Source organism: Hyla sarda, chromosome 1 (genome assembly GCF_029499605.1).
Source record: "Hyla sarda isolate aHylSar1 chromosome 1, aHylSar1.hap1, whole genome shotgun sequence".
NCBI lineage: Eukaryota > Metazoa > Chordata > Amphibia > Anura > Hylidae > Hyla > Hyla sarda.
This window is the reverse complement of record NC_079189.1, coordinates 19,405,942-19,427,484: the sequence shown is the minus strand read 5'-3', so window position 1 is coordinate 19,427,484 and position 21,543 is coordinate 19,405,942. Positions and strand designations below refer to the sequence as shown.

The 21,543-nt window shown below is 47.9% G+C and overlaps 1 protein-coding gene across 1 annotated transcript in view; it reads left to right on the top strand.

Annotated features, from left to right (window-relative positions):
• The first annotated feature begins 20,125 nt into the window (after positions 1-20,125).
• Positions 20,126-21,543, top strand: part of LOC130357680 (vomeronasal type-2 receptor 26-like) — a 41,276-nt gene continuing 39,858 nt past the window's right edge. Inside the window, exon 1 of the mRNA XM_056560673.1 lies at positions 20,126-20,181. Coding sequence (XP_056416648.1) covers positions 20,126-20,181 — 56 coding nt within the window. The remainder of the gene's footprint in view (positions 20,182-21,543) is intronic.

The window sequence follows — 21,543 nt, the reverse complement described above, 5'->3', positions numbered from 1 at the left end:
ATGCCTAATATAGCGAATCTGACCCTCTAAATAATAAAGATAGAAATCTGAGAGTGACAAACCCGCTTCCAACTTGGGCCTTTGTAATGTTGTTAGTTGAATTTCAGGCCTATTGGGGCCCCAGATAAATGGAGAGAGGAGGGAGTGAATAGAGAAAAAAAAAGACTTAGGGACATGATCAGAAGCATATTCCAAGGCATATAAACATTCAGGTAAGATAATAAGCTTGATAAGGTTAATGCGGCCAGTGACCGACAGCGGCAGCGTGGCCCATATGCGGAATTTGGATTTAATGTACAGGAATAAAGTGAGGACATTAGCGGTAAGGTCAAGCATTGGATAACTATGAATGTAAATCCCCAAATATTTAAAGGAATTAACAACTGGAAGACCATTCATGACTGGGGGCCAATCTTTAGACAAAAGCAGAATCACCGCAGATTTGGTCCAATTAATATATAAACCTGAAAGAAAAAAAAACGATCCATCAGGGCCATAGCATATGGGAGCATGAATACTGGGTCCGAAAGGAACAACACCATGTCATCGGCGTATAAGCCGATATGCTCCTCCCTGCCCCCATAGACATACCGGGGAAGCCAGGATCCTGCCGAATACGCAGAGCTAGGGGCTCCACTGCCACTGCAAACAGGAGCGGAGACAGGGAGCATCCCTGACGCGTACCCCTGCCAAGGGCAAACTGGGGAGAACATACACCATTCACCAGGATCTGAGCCCGCGGACATCTATAGAGAAGGGAGACCCACTTCCGAAAGTTGGGGCCAAAACCGAACTTAGTGAGGACTGCCAGTAAATAACCCCAATCCACCGAGTCAAAGGCCTTGGCGGCATCTAGTGACGCCAAGGCCCTATCCCCTCCTAGAGCGCTCCCCACCAAGACGGCGGTTTGGACAAGACGGATGTTGTCCGATGTGGATTTACCCGGCATAAAGCCGGACTGATCAGGATGAAATATGGACAGAATTACATGATTCAAACCATTAGCTAAAACTTTTGTAAGAATTTTGTAATCCAAGTTCAGCAAGGAAATTGGCCTGTAAGAGCCACACTTTACAGAATCCTTGTCAGGTTTTAGGAGGACAACTATGGTCGCCTCATAAATGGATTCCGGCAAGGCACCATCGTCAAACTCCCTCTCAAACATGGCGAGCAAAGGCATAAGGAGCGTGTCGGAATACCTCAAGTAAACCTCCAGAGGAAGGCCATCAGGGCCCGGAGATTTACCTTTGGTCATGTCCGCCATGGCATCCTGTATTTCCAACAAGGTGAGGGGGCATCTAACATTGTCCTGTCACCATCAGATAAAACGGGGAAGTCAATGCCGTCCAGGTAGGTGGTCAGCTCAGCATCGTCATACTGTACCTGTGAAGAATAAAGGTTAGAATAAAAGGAGGAGAAACATTGTGCCATTTCCACAACGCCTAACAGCTCGGACCCATCCGAGGCCAAAAGTTTAAGAATTGGCAGAGGAATTCTGCCTAACCATATGAGCTAACAGTTTACTAGATTGATTCCCATGTTCGAAATAAAATTGCTTAGCAAAAAATAATTTCCTATTGGACTTCTCATGAAGGTGCAACATATAATGCCGACCCGCACGTAGCCAAGCTACTTTATTAGCCTCAGATGGGTCCGCAACATATCGGGCCTCCAAGTCTGCACACTGTCTGGCCAGCTCCACCGCCCTCCTAGATGTGGACTTTTTAATGAAAGAAATCGTAGAGCGTAAGCAGCCCCGCAGGTACACCTTCAACGTCTCCCACACCAATACAGGAGAACCCCTTGGAAGATTAGCCTGGAGAAAAACCTGGAGCTGGTCCGGGATGCGATCATTCGGGCCAATCTGGTCAAGCCAGAAGGGATGAATCTTCCACCTACGCGGTGTACCAGAATAGGCCATGGAGATATCAAGCAATAATGGGGAATGGTCAGATATAGCTCGCGGCTCATAGGAAACCTTAGAGACCTGGGAGAAAAGAAGAGAGTTACCACAAGCTAGGTTGATTCTGGACAGCGCATTCCTTCCTAGGGTATGACACGAGTATTGCCTAGTCTGAGGGTGCCTAGCCCTGAAAATGTCTACCCAACCAACCTCCTCCAAGAACATGGAGAGTGGAGTACCCCCAGTACTCAGAGGAACCCTCCTAGGACTATGATGATCCAACGCCTGGTCCGACACCATATTGAAATCCCCCATGCAAAGAACACGGACAGAAGGGTAACTAGCAGCAAAAGTTACTGCCCCATGCAAGATTTCCATAGAGGCAGGTGGAGGATTATAAATAAACAGTAAAACATATGGTACATTATTTAAGTAGGCATAAACAAAAATGAAGCGGCTCTGCGAGCTCCTACGTACTGTAACAGGCTTCCACCTCACTAGCCGACTAACTAAAAGGGAAACCCCCCTAGAGAAGGACGTGTGGAATGAGTGTTGGGACCACTGAACCCATAATTTAGTAAACTGGCCAGCCCTATCAGGAGTGAGATGAGTTTCTTGCAAAACCACTATATGAGGACGATACCGCCTAGTGTGAGAAAAGATTAAAGTGCGCTTACGTGGGTTACGGGCTCCTCTAATATTCTATGACATTATCCTAAGCTCCGCCATAGGAAAAGACAGAACGTACTATAGCAAGGAAGTAAACAGAAACACAGAGGACAGACAGCGCCCAACCAGGGCGGGAGACAAAAAACAAAGATGCATGGGTCTGAGTATACACAAGAACACGTAGGTGGTAAGGTATGGGAGTAGTACAGGGTATATCCCAAAGACAGGTAACAGAGATAAAGAGAGATCCCTAACAACACAAGGGATAAAAAATAAACTGAACAGAAAACAAAACAATACCAGTACTGAATTAGCATCAGTTGAGCAATAGCTCCATCTAGTGGGGAGAACCTGATTATACATGATGACAATGGAGATCCTTGAACAGACACAAAGAATAGAGGACCAGAGAAAACAAAGGAGGAGGAAAGGAGAGACAGGGCTGGAAACAAAAGGTGAGGAAGAGCAGTGAGCCAGAGGGAGAGAAGAGGAACTGTCAGAGGTAAGACCGACATCGAATAGTATCGGAGGGGGAGGGGAGGATAGGAAGAGAGAGGAAGTAGGGAAAAGGGGCCAAGGGAAGAGGAAGAGAGGAAGATAAGGAAAAAAAAGGGGAGGGGGAGATGGGAGGGAGGTGAAGGAGCAGGAGAAACAAAGAACAGGAAGCCTAAGGAAGAGAGAAAAGGGGGCAGGAGAGGGTGTTGGAGAGAGAAAAGAGAAAAGAGAAGCACCCAGAATCAGGAAACAAAAATACCAGAGTGCAAAAGGCAAAGTGCAAAATACTCCCATCCCAGACAGCAAAGCGTCCAGTCAGAACCCCAATAGTTCACCAAAGAGGGGGGACCCCAGCTCTCAAGGGTCCTACAGCAGTGGAGATACAGGACAAGTATCTTGATTCATAGGCCGTATTGTGGGGGGGGGGAGGGAAAGGGAAGGGGGAAGGTGAAACGTTAGAGTCATAGACCATGGCGGTGGTCCGCCAGGGGCACACATCCAGGGATTGCTGAGGGAAATGTATGGGAGGTAGGTGGCAGGGGAGGCCGGGGGGGGGGGGGGGCGCAGGGGGAGCAGGGGGGGAGAAAAGGGAATATGGGGTAGAAAGCCACAGGGCCGAGCATGGGCCATAGGGAAAATGTACAGTACCTTGCTTCCAGCGATATGGGGGGAGAAACAAAAAGGGTGAAAGGGAGATGGAAGGTGAGGCTCACAGCAAGGGTCATCACAGCAGGCTTCGGCAGAAGGGAGCTCAGGGAATCCCAGGATCAACGCTGCCAGTGGAGCCATTCATTAGCATCTTGTGGTGTAGAAAAAAACATGGCCCGGTCACCATCCACGACGCAAAGGCGGGCAGGGTAGGCCATGGAATAGGGTACCCCTCGCTCCCTCAGCCTTGCCTTTATAGAGGTGAAAGAAGCCCTTTTGCGTTGCAGGTCAGAGGAGAAGTCCGGGAAAATCGACACTTTAGTGTTGTGCACTATAATTTCAGGCAATCGCCGAGCCGACTGGAGGATCAGGTCCCTATCGTTGCAATTGAGGAATCTTGCCAGTAGTTGACGCGGAGGGGTGCCAGGGATGGGTGGCGCTCCATTGCATACGCGGCCGAGAAGGGGACATCTGGAAAGAGATCTCTGATCCACGTTTGCACGTAGGCCCCTGGGTTCTGGCCCTCCACCCACTCCGGAAGGCCTATCACCCGGATATTGTTCTGGTGCAGCCTGTTCTCCAGGTCGTCATTCTTCTGCAGCGCTGTCTCAAGCTGCTCCTGCACCGCTCTGAGAGAGGAGGGAAAGGGGCTGCACCGTGTCCTCCAGTGTGGAGATGCGAGTCTCCATCTCTTCCACTTGATCCCGTAGGTTCTGCAAGTCCTGCCGCAGGAGACCGACATCCACCCTTATCTCCTCCATCTTGCCGGTGAGTGAGGTCCGGCTCATCTGTATAGCCAACAAAAGCGTGTCGCTCACAGGGTCAGCTCAGGGGTTTCAGAGCCCTCATCAAGTGGAGGAGTGTCGCTTCCCTCCAGGTCCGCAGGCAAAGCGCGGGCACCGGCCGGCGCAATCTTGTTTTTCAGCGCGGGCATAGTCCCGAAGCTTTTCCACCGCGGGATGGTCCTTCAGGATCCAGTTTAGGGGCCATAGCTCTGGAGACGAGTCTGAGGGGTCAAGGACTCCAGGATTCAAAGCAGTATCAATGAATTGTTCTGAGTGGGAGCTCCTACATCGTGCAACCGCTCATTCCAACCGCCAGGCCACGCCCCCCACAATCCCTAAGATTAAAAGATGAATTTTGAAATTTAAATTGATTCAAATTTTTAGGCCCAGGCCCAGCAGCATCAGTAAGCCATATATTGGCTGAATGACACAGCCTGGAGGTGGTTGAAGCATGAGGAGACCATATAGTGGTTGAATGACACAACCTGGAGTTGGCAGAAGCATGAGGAGACTATTGAAATTTGAAGGGGTACTCCGGTGGAAAACTTTTTTTTTTTTTTTTTAAATCAACTGGTGCCAGAAAGTTAAATAGATTTGTAAATGATTTCTATTAAAAAATCTTAATCCTTACAGTACTTATTAGCTGCTACAGAGGAAATGATTTTATTTTTGGAACACAGAGCTCTCTGCTGACATCATGAGCACAGTGCTCTCTGCTGACATCTCTGTCCATTTTAAGAACTGTCCAGAGTAAGAGAAAATCCCCATAGCAAACATATGCTGTTCTGGACAGTTCCTAAAATGAACAGATATGTCAGCAGAGAGCACTGTGTTCCAAAAAGAAAATAATTTCCTCTGTAGTATTCAGCAGCTAATAAGTACTGGAAGGATTAAGATTTTTTAATAGAAGTAATTTGCAAATCTGTTTAACTTTCTGGCACCAGTTGATTAAAAAAAAAATTAAGATTTTGAAATTGAAATTTTAACTCCCAAGTTTTAGTGTCCCAGGTAGAGATGAGCGGACTTTTCAAAAATTTGATTAGGCCGATTCGCCTCAATTGAAGCATGAGGACACCATATAGTGGCTGAATGACACAGAATGGAGGTGTTTGCAGCATGAGGACACCATATAGTGGCTGAATGGCACAGTGTGGAGGTGTTGGCAGCATGAGGACACCATATAGTGGCTGAATGACACAGCTTGGATGAAGCTGAAGCATGAGGACACCATATAGTGGCTCAATGACACAGAATGGAGGTGTTGGCAGCATGAGGACACCATATAGTGGCTGAATGGCACAGTGTGGAGGTGTTGGCAGCATGAGGACACCATATAGTGGCTGAATGACACAGCTTGGATGAGGCTGAAGCATGAGGACACCATATGGTGGCTGAATGACACACAATGGAGGTTTTGGCAGCATGAGGACACCATATAGTGGCTGAATGACACAGCTTGGATGAAGCTGAAGCATGAGGACACCATATAGTGGCTGAATGACACAGCATGGAGGTGTTGTCAGCATGAGGGCACCATATAGTGGCTGAATGACACAGAATGGAGGTGTTGGCAGCATGAGGACACCATATAGTGGCTGAATGACACAGAATGGAGGTGTTGGCAGCATGAGTGTTACGCCTAGCGCTCCGGGTCCCCGCTCCTCCCCGGAGCGCTCACGGCGTCTTTCTCCCTGCAGCGCCCCGGTCAGTCCCGCTGACCGGGAGCGCTGCACTGTCTTGGCCGTTGGGGATGCGATTCGCACAGCGGGACGCGCCCGCTCGCGAATCGCATCCCAGGTCACTTACCCGTCCCGGTCCCCTGCTGTCATGTGCTGGCGCGCGCGGCTCCGCTCTCTAGGGCGCGCGCGCGCCAGCTCTCTGAGACTTAAAGGGCCAGTGCACCAATGATTGGTGCCTGGCCCAATTAGCTTAATTGGCTTCCACCTGCTCCCTGCCTTTATCTGACCTCCTCCCATGCACTCCCTTGCCGGATCTTGTTGCCTTGTGCCAGTGAAAGCGTTTAGTGTGTCCAAAGCCTGTGTACCTGAACTTCTGCTACCCATCCTGACTACGAACCTTGCCGCCTGCCCCCGACCTTCTGCTACGTCTGACCTTGCCTCTGCCTAGTCCTTCTGTCCCACGCCTTCTCAGCAGTCAGCGAGGTAGAGCCGTTGCTAGTGGATACGACCTGGTTGCTACTGCTGCAGCAAGACCATCCCGCTTTGCGGCGGGCTCTGGTGAAAACCAGTAGCCTCTTAGAACCGGTCCACTAGCACGGTCCACGCCAATCCCTCGCTGACACAGAGGATCCACTACCTGGAAGCCGAATCGTGACAGTAGATCCGGCCTTGGATCCCGCTGAGGTGCCGCTGCCAAGTCTCGCTGATCTTCCCACGGTGGTCGCTCAGCAATCGCAGCAGATTGCCCAACAAGGACAGCAGCTGTCGCAGTTGACCGCCATGTTACAGCAACTTCTGCCTCTGCTACAGCAGCAACCATCTCCTCCGCCAGCTCCTGCACCTCCTCCGCAGCGAGTGGCCGCTCCTAACCTCCGCTTGTCCCTGCCGGACAAATTTGATGGGGACTCTAAACTCTGCCGTGGATTTTTGTCTCAGTGTTCCCTGCATATGGAGATGTTGTCGGACTTGTTTCCTTCAGAACGGTCTAAGGTGGCGTTCGTAGTAAGCCTTCTTTCAGGAAAAGCCTTGTCTTGGGCCACACCGCTCTGGGACCGCAATGATCCTGCCACAGCCACAGTCCAGGCCTTCTTCGCTGAACTCCGGAGTGTCTTCGAGGAGCCAGCCCGAGCTTCTTCTGCCGAGACTGCCCTGTTGAACCTGGTCCAGGGTAATTCTTCCGTTGGCGAGTACGCCATACAATTCCGTACTTTTGCTTCTGAACTATCCTGGAATAATGAGGCTCTCTGCGCGACCTTTAAAAAAGGCCTATCCAGTCGCATCAAGGATGTGCTGGCCGCACGAGAGATTCCTGCCAACCTCCAAGAACTCATCCATTTGGCTACCCGCATTGACATGCGTTTTTCTGAGCGACACCAAGAGCTCCGCCAGGAAAAAGACTTAGATCTCTGGGCACCTCTCCCACAGCATCCTTTGCAGTCTTCGCCTGGGCCTCCCGCCGAGGAGGCCATGCAAGTGGATCGGTCTCGCCTGACCCAGGAAGAGAGGAATCGCCGTAGAGAAGAAAATCTCTGTCTTTACTGTGCCAGTACCGAGCATTTCTTGGTGGATTGCCCTATCCGTCCTCCACGCCTGGGAAACGCACGCACGCACCCAGCTCACGTGGGTGTGGCGTCTCTTGGTTCCAAGTCTGCTCCTCCACGTCTCACGGTACCCGTGCGGATTTCTTCTTCAGCCAACTCCTCCCTCTCAGCCGTGGCCTGCTTGGACTCCGGTGCCTCTGGAAATTTTATTTGGGAGTCGTTTGTTAATAAATTCAGCATCCCGGTGACCCGTCTCGTCAAGCCGCTCTACATTTCCGCGGTCAACGGAGCCAGATTGGACTGCACCGTGCGTTACCGCACAGAGCCCCTCCTCATGTCTATTGGACCCCACCTTGAGAGGATTGAGTTCTTCATTCTCCCCAACTGTACCTCTGAGGTCCTCCTCGGTCTGCCTTGGCTCCGGCTTCATTCCCCCACCATTGATTGGACCACCGGGGAGATCAGGAACTGGGACTCTGCCTGCCACAGGAAGTGCCTCTCCCCCCCTCCCAGTCCCGTCAGGCAAGCCTCTGTGCCTCCCTATGGCCCCCGTCCTGGTGTCACACTGCCCCGTGCCAGGCCTCGCCCTCTGCTCTCCCTCCCCATTCCCACTCCTGCTGTACTGCCTGCCGTTGAGGAAACCCTCCATTCTTTCCCGGTGTCCTCATCCCAGGGGAGGCAGTTACCGGACAAAGAGAAGGGGAGACCTAAGGGGGGGGGGTACTGTTACGCCTAGCGCTCCGGGTCCCCGCTCCTCCCCGGAGCGCTCACGGCGTCTTTCTCCCTGCAGCGCCCCGGTCAGTCCCGCTGACCGGGAGCGCTGCACTGTCTTGGCCGTTGGGGATGCGATTCGCACAGCGGGACGCGCCCGCTCGCGAATCGCATCCCAGGTCACTTACCCGTCCCGGTCCCCTGCTGTCATGTGCTGGCGCGCGCGGCTCCGCTCTCTAGGGCGCGCGCACGCCAGCTCTCTGAGACTTAAAGGGCCAGTGCACCAATGATTGGTGCCTGGCCCAATTAGCTTAATTGGCTTCCACCTGCTCCCTGCCTTTATCTGACCTCCTCCCATGCACTCCCTTGCCGGATCTTGTTGCCTTGTGCCAGTGAAAGCGTTTAGTGTGTCCAAAGCCTGTGTACCTGAACTTCTGCTACCCATCCTGACTACGAACCTTGCCGCCTGCCCCCGACCTTCTGCTACGTCTGACCTTGCCTCTGCCTAGTCCTTCTGTCCCACGCCTTCTCAGCAGTCAGCGAGGTAGAGCCGTTGCTAGTGGATACGACCTGGTTGCTACTGCCGCAGCAAGACCATCCCGCTTTGCGGCGGGCTCTGGTGAAAACCAGTAGCCTCTTAGAACCGGTCCACTAGCACGGTCCACGCCAATCCCTCGCTGACACAGAGGATCCACTACCTGGAAGCCGAATCGTGACAATGAGGACACCATATAGTGGCTGAATGGCACAGTGTGGAGGTGTTGGCATCATGAGGACACCATATAGTGGCTGAATGACACAGCTTGGATGAAGCTGAAGCATGGGGACACCATATAGTGGCTTAATGACACAGCCCGGAGATGCCAGGAGCATGAGTAGGCACTAGGCCTTCACAATCCCTAAGATTAAAAGATGAATTAAGAAATTTAAACCGAAGATTTTGGATAGCGGGTGCTGCCTATGAGAAAATTTGAAATTACCAGACCCAGGCCCAACAGCGGCATCAGTAACCTATAAATTGCCTGAATGACACAGCCTGGAGTTGGCTGATGCACGAGTACACACCAGGGCTTCACAATCCCTCCAAAAAAAACACCACAATTTTAGAAATTTTTGAAAAAGATTTTGGATAGCGGGTGCTACCTATGAGAAAATTTGAAATTACCAGACCCAGGCCCCACAGCGGCATCAGTAACCCATATATTGCCTGAAGGACACAGCCTGGAGTTGGCTGATGCACAAGTACACACCAGGGATTCACAATCTCTCTAAAAAAACACCACAATTTTAGACATTTTTGAAAAAAATTTGGGATAGCGGGTGCTACCTATGAGAAAATTTGAAATTACCAGACCCAGGCCCAACAGCGGCATCAGTAACCCATATATTGCCTGAATGACACAGCCTGGAGTTGGCTGATGCACGAGTACACACCAGGGCTTCACAATCCCTCCAAAAAAACACCACAATTTTTGAAATTTTTGAAAAAGATTTTGGATAGCGGGTGCTACCTATGAGAAAATTTGAAATTACCAGACCCAGTCCCCACAGCGGCATCAGTAGCCCATATATTGCCTGAATGACACAGCCTGGAGTTGGCTGATGCACGAGTACACACCAGGCATTCACAATCTCTCCAAAAAAACACCACAATTTTATACATTTTTGAAAAAAAATTTTGGGATAGCGGGTGCTACCTATGAGAAAATTTGAAATTACCAGACCCAGGCCCAACAGCGCCATCAGTAAACCATATATTGCCTGAATGACACAGGCTGGAGTTAGCTGATGCATGAGTACGCACCAAAGCTTCACAATCCCTAATAAAAAAGACAAACATTTTTGATGAAAAATTTTAAAGAAAATTTAGGACAGCGAGTGCTCTCTATATATTACCAGAATGACGCAGCCTGGAGTTGGCTGCAGCATGAGGAGACCATTGAAATGTGTGATTTTTTTTTTGAAATTTAAATCAAAATTTGTGTTCCGGACCCAGCCATGTGGGTACAAAGGACCTAATCTCACAAGCACCCACAGGGCTCATGTGGCCGTAAGATGTAGGCGCAACGTCTCCATAGCCCTGACCGGCCATTTTTGTTTTTTATACCTTTGTTTAAGAACAAGCGCATATCCAAGAGTCCAGAAGACTCTATAATGTAGGATGGTGGACCACCAAAAGACATTCTTCTATAAAATAATTTTTTATGAAATTAAGAAGCAGAGTTCATCCCTCTGCGTATTTTTTTTGAAAATCGTTCAATGGTGTAATGGTTATTATTGTGAAAAATTCAAGTTTATTACTGTGATAATTATCAGAAAATTTGAAAAAAACACTACCCAAGAGTGTTTAATAACCCCATACATTGCACCATAAATGTTGAAATTTTAATTAAGCATGTATGTATGTATTTCAAAAATCCTAAAATTAAAGGCCCAAGCCCAGAAGCATCAGGAAGTCAAGTACTTCCTGAAAGACACAGGAGCAGTCAGGAGTAGGCATCAGCAGTACCCAAGAGGCTTTAATAACCCCTTACATTGCACGATCACTCGCGAGATCGAGCAATAACAGGTGTGTTATGCCCTCAGATGTTCGGGGCTGCACGCGCGCTACACTGAACGGACCAGCGTGTGTCTATCTTTCACTGACAGGTGCGGGTTACCCGCTGAACCCCCTTCGCGATACGGATCAGGGATTGCAATTATTTGCCAGGAAAGAAGAATCACAACTAAGCGCCGGTCATAAGCTCGGGTTCATTAAGTCCCTGCCCTTTGTACACACCGCATGTCTCTACTACCGATTGGATGGTTTAGTGAGGTCCTCGGATCGGCCCCGGCGGGGTAGGAGAAGGCCCTAGCAGAGCGCCGAGAATTTAAAGATCATTGTTGAAATTAGCATTAAGCATGTATTAGCTACTGCTAAACTTCCAAAAATTTAAGGGCCAAGGCCTGAGGCATCAGGGAGGCAATTATTTCCTGAAAGACACAGAATGAGTCAGGAGCAGTCAGGAGCAGTATCCAAGAGGGTTTTATAACCAACCCCTTACATTTAAAGATCAATGTTGAAATTTGCATTAAGCATGTATTTAGCTACTGCAAAACATCCAAAAATTGAAGGCCCAAGGCCTGAGGCATCAGGGAGGCAAGTAGTTCCCGAAAGACACAGAATGATTCAGGAGCAGTCATTCGCAGTACCCAAGAGGGTTTGTAACCATCCCCTTACATTTAAAAGTCAATGTTGAAATTTGCATTAAGCATGTATTTAGCTACTTCTAAACATCAAAAAATTGAAGGACCAAGGCCTGAGGGCAGGGAGGCAAGTAGTTCCTGAAAGACACAGAATGAGTATGGAGCAGGCATTCGCAGCACCCAAGAGGGTTTCATAACCGCTTACATTTAAAGATCAATGTTGACATTTGCATTAAGCATATATTTTGCTACTGCTAAACATCCAAAAATTAAAGGCCCAAGGCCAGAAGCATCAGTGAGGCAAGTAGTTCCTGAAAGACACAGGATGAGCCAGGAGCAGGCAATCGCAGTACCCAAGAGGGTTTCCTAACCAACCCCTTACATTTAAAGATGAATGTTGAAATTTGCATTAAGCATGTATTTAGCTACTGCTAAACATCCAAAAATTAAAGGCCCAAGGCCAGAAGCATCAGTGAGGCAAAGAGTTCCTGAAAGACACAGGATGAGCCAGGAGCAGGCAATCGCAGTACCAAAGAGGGTTCCATAACCCTAATTGATAACCCAAGAGGGTTTCATAACCAACCATAATTGGGAAATGTTGGTGTAGCAGCTTGGTCAATCTACTCTGAAGCATCTTGACAAACGTCAGTCTCTCCACATTCTTAGTGGACAGACGAGTTCGCCTTGGGGTGACTATGGCCCCGGCCGCACTAAACACCTGCTCTGATGGCACACTACTGGCCGGGCAGGACAGCTTTTCCAGGGCAAACTCTGCTAGTTTTGGCCATAAATCAAGTTTGGCTGCCCAGAAGTCCAGCGGATCTTCAATGGTTGTTGGCATGGCCATGTCAAGGTATGCCACCACCTGCTTGTTCAGGTCCTGCTCCATGTCTACCTGCTGCTGAGGAGTTGCTTCACTATGCGGGTGAAGAAAGCTTCTCATCAGCGACTGTAGGCTGCTGCTGATTGAGCTGGTACTGCTCCTCCCACCCCTCCCCTCCACAGCAGCCATGGCAGTGGAAGGTGAGCGCAGAGGGCCCCCGAGTCAAACCTGCGAGTGGATGGACCATGTGGCTGATAGGCATCAGCCAACTGACCACATAGAATCTCTCTGTAGTAGGTCAGTTTGTCCTCCCTCTCAGTGGGTGTAAAAAGGCCCCCATTTTGGGACGGTAGTGAGGGTCTAATAAGGTGGAGATCCAGAAGTCATCCCGCTGACGTTTTTAGACAATTCGGGGGTCACTACGCAAGCAACTGAGCATGCATGGTGCCATTTGCGCCAGTGACTCGGAGGGACAACCTGCCTCCATTTCCACTCCATACTGCCACGGTGTGTCTGGGTCCTCTGTCTCAACTTCCTTATTACCCTCCAGCTCCTCTGGTTGCTCCTGCTCCTCCTCTCCTATCCGAAGACTAGAAACACCGGCAATCTCATCCAACCTAAACTGTGCTCCGCTCTGCCCCTCATCCTCCTCCTCCTCCTCCCCACAGGGCTCATGTAGCCTTGAGATGTAGGCGCAACGTCTCCATTGCCATGACCAGCCATAGTTTCAATCATTTGTTGTAGGAAATGTAGGAGTGGAATTACGTTGTTCATGGTGTAATCCAGGTGACTCACAAATAATGTGGCTTCCTCAAAGGGCCTCAGCAAACAGCAGGTGTCACGTATGAGCTGCCACTGGTTCACATTGAAGTTACACAGGGGAGTACTCCTATCTGCTTTGATCATCAGGAAATCAGTGATGATTTTCTTTGTTCGTATAGTCTGTCCAACATATGGAGGTTGGAATTCCAACGTGTGGCAACGTCACAAATAAGACTATGTTGTGGGATACCGTTCTGACACTGCAGCTCAAGGAAGGTGTGCTTGTCGGTGAACGAGCGGCTGAAGTGCATGCACAGTTTCCTTGCCATTTTCAGGATGTTTTGCAAATGGGGTGAAGACTTGAGGAAGTGCTTGACAACCAGATTCAACACGTGTGCCATGCAGGGCGCATGTTTCACACTTCCTTGTCGCAGCGCGGACACAATGTTCTTCCCGTTGTCTGTCACCATGGTTCCCATTTCCAGATTTCGTGGAGTAAGCTATACTCAGATTTCTTATGAATTAACTTTAGCAGTTCCTCCCTTGTATGACTCAGTTCGCCAAGGCAAACCATGTGAAGAACAGCTTGACACCGCTGTACCCTACACACATGGTACGATGAATGGCCACCGAGATTTGGACGTGCAGTGGAGGCCGATGACACGGTGGAGCATGAGGAGGCGGCGTCGCACACTGTAACAGGACCAACTGCCTGGGAGCAAGAGCGTGGAGGAGGAAGCGGTGTGACCTGTCCAAGTTGCTGTTGTGGCTGTGCAGGAACCACATTTACCCAGTGAGCCATAAGAGACAAGTATTGTCCCTGCCCGTAGTTACAGCTCCACACGTCGGCGCTGCCGTGCACTTTTGAACACACTGACAGGTTCAAGGACTGGCCCACCTTCTCATGTACAAACTTATGCAGGGCTGGTACTGCCTTCTTCGCAAAGAAATAACGGCTTGGGACTCTCCACCTCGGCTCGGCATAAGCCATCAATTCTCTGAAAGGTGCAGAGTCCACCACTTGAAATGGGAGGGACTGCAACACCAGCAACTTGGACAGGAGCACATTCAATTTCTGCGCCGTTGGATGAGTGGGCGCATACTGTTGTCTCTTGGACATGGCTTTGCCGATGGATTGTTGGCGGAATGGCTGACTAAAAGCGGGAGAAGCAGGAGAGACAGAAGGAGGGTTTGACTTACAGCTCCCTTCGGCTGAGGTGGTGGAGCCTTGGCTGGATGAAGGAGGGAGCGGTTGGCCACTGGGGGATGCAGCAGGCTGGACCACTACATCGGAGCCACGGTTCTCCCAGGCCGCTTTGTGTTGATGCAGGATGTGTTGATGCAGGGCCGTGGTGCCGACATTGGGACCCTGGCAACGCTTCCCCTTCTGCCGACAGATCTTGCATGTGGTGACTTGAACCTCCTCCGGATGCCTTATGAAAAATTTCCACACCGCTGAGTAGCTGATTTTCCCACCTACAGTCCGCACTAATTGACTGCTACTGGTGCCGTCTACAGGAACCACTGTTCCACTACCTCCCGGAAAGGTAGGCTGCCGCGAAGCAGGTGGTCCCCCCGGGCACGTTTGGCTCCAGAATTTCCACTACTGCCACCACGCTGACTGACAAACATGCTACCGCCTTGCTGCCTCAAGGACAACCTGCAACTCTCTTCTCCTGATGATGATGAAGCCCCTTCTGCACCCGGCTCCCAATTGCGATCAGCTTCATCATCATCTACAGTTGTGTGCACGTCACTGATGTCCTCATCAGGTTCCCCAACAGTGTCTGCTTCAGGACCCTGAACACTTGCAACACCGCCTCCCTCGTCCCTCTCCGCATCACTACTTGGCCGCCTAGCGGAGCAAGCGGCGTATGTCTGCTCCCCTTCTTGGCTGTTCAGTAGCTGCTGACTGTCCTCTATTGGATCATTCTCAGTAAATAGTGGAGCTGAACCCACAGCATAAGATACTTCTTTAGGAGAGGGAACAGGATAGGACAAAGGCAATGGGAGGACACGGACTGCTCCTGGGCCATGCCAACTGAGGGTTGTGTCTGAGGAACCCACCGACTGTTGACTAGGGGTGTCAGATGTCACTTGTGATGATGTGGATGAGCGTGTTAACCAATCGACGACGGCAGATGGGTTGCTGGTGGAGACACGACCGCTGTCTGATAAAGGGAGCTCAGGCCTCTCACTGCGACTCCTGCTGCCACTCGCTCCAAGTCTGCTGCCAACTCTGCCTGAAGTATTTAGGCCTCTGCCACTCCTCTGTGCACGTCCTGGCACTTCTCTGCCTGACATGCTCAGTGCGTTTATGAGGGTATTACAATACGCTACACTACTCTTTAAACAGTATTTGTCTAGAACAGCAGCAGGTGATTACTTACGGCAGATTAACAGGTACTAGATGGTACAATACTTGGATGTACCTATGCGGTATGCACTGATGAGGGCAGTAATATGCCTAACTATTAGCAGAAAAAACTCTGTATTTTTGTAAAACACCAGCCGGTTGATACTATTGTTTGGACTTTGACGGTATGGAGCACCTTGACAGCTTAACAGGTACTAAATGGTACAATACTTGGATGTACATATGCGGTATGCACTGATGAGGGCAGTAATATGCCTGTTAGCAGAAAAAACTCTGTATTTTTGTAATACACCAGCCGGTGGATACTATTGTTTGGACTTTGACGACATGGAGCACCTTGACAGCTTAACAGGTACTAAATGGTACAATATTTGGATGTACCTATGCGGTATGCACTGATGAGGGCAGTAATATGCCTTTTAGCAGAAAAAAATCTGTATTTTTGTAAAACACCAGCCGGTGGATACTATTGTTTGGACTTTGACGGTATGGAGCACCTTGACAGCTTAACAGGTACTAAATGGTACAATACTTGCATGTACCTATGGGGTATGCACTGATGAGGGCAGTTATATATGCGTAACTATATGCAGAAAAAACTGTTTAAAAATTTTTTGGGGACTTGCACAGTATGTTGCCCCCTGACAGATTAACAGGTACAAAATGGTGTAAATGCACTACAGTCCACTGAACAATCAAGTATTTCTGAACAGCAGCAGGACCCAACAGTGCAGCACCACAAAAAAAAAATCCAGGGATTAAACCCTAAATTGCACTCTGTCACACAATTCTGAGCAGCAGAAGTTTTGTGGAGCAAATAAAAATAAACTCAATTGGGCTGAACAATGAGGAGATAAGATGCTTCAGAGAGTTCAGGCAGCTTGGAGATCTGTATGAGGCAGCTGACAGCTATCTGCCCCTCTCTGCTGCAATGCTCAATAACGTGAATAGGAGGTTTAGCAATCAATGATCCTTCTCAGTGTAACAGCAAAGCACTCTGCACTCCTGTCTTTCCCTAATGCTGATGTGACTAGCAGTTGCAGTGTAATGCTGTGGTATGAGCTATTCACACACACGCAGTCCCGTCCTCTCTATCTGAGTGCATAGATGAAATGAAGAGAGGCAAGATGGCCGCCGATTATATAGGGGCTGTGACATCACAGGGGTCAGTGAACACTGATAGGCTGCATCTCACATGGGATTCAGGGTCAGCCTGCCTATCTTCACTCCCACCACTGTTTCCCGCCCTCCCATAATCCCCTGCCCCATGTACTCACATGTGGATCCGCCATCTTAGGTCCCTAATAGCCTGGAACGCTGTAAAATGGAGTTTAATGAAGCGATTCGTGCAATAGAATTGCGGCGATATTCGTATTCATTGCAAATTGAATTTTTCATGAAATTTGTAACAAATTTGGGTTCGTCAACTTCGATTCGCTCATCTTTAGTCCCAGGCCCCGGCATGAGGGTACAAAGCACCAAATATAACAAGGAGTCACATGGCAGTACAATGACAGAGCCTGGAGGTGGCATCAGTATGAGAAGACCATATAGTGCCTGAATGACTGCCTGGAGTTTGTGGCAGCATGGGGAGACCATATATAATGTCTGAATGACACAGCCTGGAGTTGGCTGAAGCATGAGGAGACCATATAGTGTCTGAATGGCACAGCCTGAAGGTGGCTGAAGCATGAGGAGACCATATAGTGGCTGAATGGCACAGCCTGGAGTTTGTGGCAGCATGAAGAGACCATATAGTGGCTAAATGGCACAGCCTAGAGGAGGCTGAAGCAAGAGGCGACCATATTGTGGCTGAATGGCACAGCCTGGAGTTGGCTGAAGCATGATGAGACCATGTAGTGTCTGAATGGTAAAGCCTGTAGGTATTTGAAGCTTGAGGAGACCATATAGTGTCTGAATGGCTCAGCCTGGAGTTTGTGGCAGCATGAAGAGAACATATAGTAGCTGAATGGCACAGACTCGAGTTGGCTGAAGCATGAGAAGAGACCATAAAGTGGCTGAATGAGACAGTCAGGAGGTGGCAACAGCAGCATCAGGAGTCCTAAAAGTGACCCGGTGACAGATTGGTGAAGGTGGGTGAAAAAAGGTCTGATGTGGAGGAATATTTGTAACTGGGGAGCAGCGCCTTAAATCTGTTTGGCACTATCCATATATCAACCAAGTGTTGGTGTGGCACCATTGGACAATCTACTCTGATGGATCAGGCATTGGTGGTTTAAACTCCTGGCTGATCCATGCCTGATTCATCTTCACAAAGGTCAGTCTCTCCACATTTTTCATGGACAGACGAGTTCTCCTTGGGGTGACTATGGCCCCCGCCGCACTAAACACCCGCTATGATGGCACACTACTGGCCGGGCAGGACAGATTTTCCAGGGCAAACTTCTAGTTGAGGCCACAAATCAAGTTTGGCTGCCCAGAGGTCCAGCGGATCTTCAATGTTTGTTGGCATGACCATGTCAAGATATGCCACCACCTGCTGGTTCAGGTCCTGCTCCATGTCTACCTGCTGCTGATGAGTTGCTTCACTATGCGGGTGAAGAAAGCTACTCATCAGCGACTGTAGACTTAGGATGCTGCTGATGGAGCTAGTACTGCTCCTGCCACCCCTCCCCTCCCCAGCAGCCATGCTGGGGAGAAACCACTGATCAATGTAAAAGATCAGTGTGTGCAGTGCTATAGGTCCCTATGGGGGCTATAACACTACAAAAAAAAAGTGGAAAAAAAACGTGAATGAAGATCATTTAACCCCTCCCCTATTAAAAGTTTGAATCATCCCCCTTTTCCCATAAAAAAATAAAATAAAAAGTGTAAATAAAAATAAACATATGTGGTATCACCGGGTGTGAAAATGTCCGAATTATAAAAATATAACGTTAATTAAACCGCACGGTCAATGGCAAAAAAAATCAAAAGTCCGGTATGCGCAAAAAAATTCAAAAGTCCAAAATAGTGCATTTTTGGTCACTTTTTATATCATGAAAAAATATCAATAAGTCCTATCAATGCAAAAATGGTACCACTAAAAACTTCAGATCACGGTGCAAAAAATTAGCCCTCATACCGCCCCATACGCGGAAAAATTTAAAAGTTATAGGGGTCAGAATATGACAGTTTTAAACGTATACATTTTCCTGCATGTAGTTATGGTTTTTTCCAGAAGTACGAAAAAATCAAACCTATATAAGTAGGGTATCATTTTAATCGTATGGACTTACAGAATAAAGATAAGGTGTCATTTTTACCGAAAAAATGTACTTTGTAGAAACGAAAGCCCCCAAAATTAACAAAATGGCGTTTTTTTTTCAATTTTGTCTCACAATGATTTTTTTTTTCCGTTTCTCCGTAGATTTTTGGGTAAAATAATTGACGTCATTACAAAGTAGAATTGGTGGTACAAAAAATAAGCCATCATATGGATTTTTAGGTGCAAAATTTAAAGAGTTATGATTTTTTAAAAGTAAGGAGGAAAAAAACGAAAATGCAAAAACGGAAAAACCCCGGGTCCTTAAGGGGTTAACAAGTACAAAATTGTACACTACTTAGATGTAGGTATGTACTTATGAAGGCAGAAAAATGCGTAAGTTTACGCCCTGGGTCCTTAACAGGTTAAAGGGGTATTCCAGGCAAAAACTTTTTTTATATATATCATCTGGCTCCAGAAAGTTAAACAGATTTGTAAATTACTTCTATTAAAAAATCTTAATCCTTTCAGTACTTGTGAGCTTCTGAAGTTAAGGTTGTTCTTTTCTGTTTAAGTCCTCTCTTATGACACCTGTCTCGGGAAATGCCCAGTTTAGAAGAAAATCCCCATAGCAAACCTCTTCTAAACTGGGCGTTTCCCGAGACAGGTGTCATCAGATAGGACTTAGAAAAGAAAAGAACAACCTTAACTTCAGAAGCTCATAAGTACTGAAAGGATTAAGATTTTTTAATAGAAGTCATTTAAAAATCTAGAAAAAAAATATATAGGGGATCTCAGCTCAGACTTGCGCGGCTACCTCCAGACATGTAGAAAAAAAAGCAAAAAAGCCAGCAAGTAGAAGTAAAACGTCCGTCTTTATTCAGGGTTCTTCCTTAAAAGCCTTCACGGTGGCAGACAAACAGTGAACATATCAAAAATGTAAAATATTGCACAAAAAGAGAGGGGTCCCAAGCATGGCTGACGCATTTCCGATCTATTGATTCTAGTGATCCTTACTATGAGTAAAGATCAATAGATCGGAAACGCGTCAGCCATGCTTGGGACCCCTCTCTTTTTGTGCAATATTTTACATTTTTGATATGTTCACTGTTTGTCTGTCACCGTGAAGGCTTTTAAGGAAGAACCCTGAATAAAGACGGACATTTTACCTCTACTTGCTGGCTTTTGTTAATTTACAAATCTGTTTAACTTTCTGGAGCCAGTTGATATATATAAAAAAGTTTTTGCCTGGAATACCCCTTTAAGGTTGACAAATAAAGCAATAGAAAATTTTACTCACTTTCATTGCTCCCGGATACGAGAAAGTGAAGTTCAACAGTGATGGGACGTGTGAGACTGGGCAATGTTATTATTAAGCCTGCCAGGAAGCGAGGAAGGTGAGTTAAAGGGGTTTTCCAGGAATATAAAACAGAGCTACTTTCTATCAAAAAATGCTCCCCGTCTGTCTCCAGGTTGGGTGTGGAACTGCAGCTCAGTTCCATTGAAGTGAATGGAGCCAAGTTGTAAAACCTGGAGACATACGTGGAGCTGTTTTTGAAATAAATTAGCTGTGTTTTTCTATTCCCCTTTAGACAACCCCTTTATGGTAGGGTCACGTGTAGCATATATGATGTGTATTTGATGCTGCGTATTTGATACTGCGTATTTCTGTGCTAGCAAAGTCAATGGGTGTTAAAATTAACACCCTTAGCTGGGTCTATTTTACTTTCATTTTAGACGCCACTTTCAACTTTGATTGCGGCGTCTAAGGGGTTAATGCCGGGCATCACCACGATCGGTAATGTCCGGCATTAGGCACAGGTCCCAGCGGCTGATAGCAGCCAGGACTACATAGCTATGATGCAGGGTAAGTTTCTGAGCCTGCATCATAAAAGTGGATCGGACACAGAGCATTCATGTACACCCTGCATCCTTAAAGGGGAACCGCCCAGTTTAGAAGCAAATCCCCATAGCACACCTCTTCTAAACTGGGCGTTTCCCGAGACACGTGTCATCAGAGAGCACTTAGACAGAAAAGAACAACCTTAACTTTAGAAGCTCATAAGTACTGAAATGATTAAGATTTTTAATAGAAGTAATTTACAAATCTGTTTAACTTTCTGGAGCCAGTTGATATATATAAAAAAAAAAAGTTTTTTCCTGGAATACCCCTTTAAGGGGTTAAAACACACACATACTAAAAGCAAAGGCCAAATATTCCATCCTCTTTAAGAAGGGTTAATAAAAGTTCATCAATAAGTTATTTAGACCTCAATATGATACAATTTATAACTAAAACATTGCCCATATAATACAAGCCTAAGAAAATACACATGGCTTTCTTGTTTTAGCAACAAGTTTGAGGAGGAATGCCAAAAAAATTTGGAGGACAGCCCACTTGGCAAGCATAGCGAAGGTCGTCAAAAAGTCACAAACTTTGTAGCTTTTTGCCTATGCAGATGTTAAAAAATTCCCCTTAAAGTTTCCGACTCGTACATCCAACCAATAAATTGTACATACAGCTGCTTAAAGGGGTACTCCGCTGCTCACCGTTTGGAACAAACTGTTCCAAAAGCTGGAGCCCTTCCCCCTCATGATTTCATGTCATGCCCCCTCAATGTAAGTCTATGTGAGGGGGCGTGACGGATGTCACGCCCCCTCCCATAGACTTGCATTGAGGGGGCAGGGTGGGGCGTCATGAGAGTGTGGGGCTATGATGTCACAAGCTCCTGGCGCCGGCTCCAGCACCAGTTCCAAAT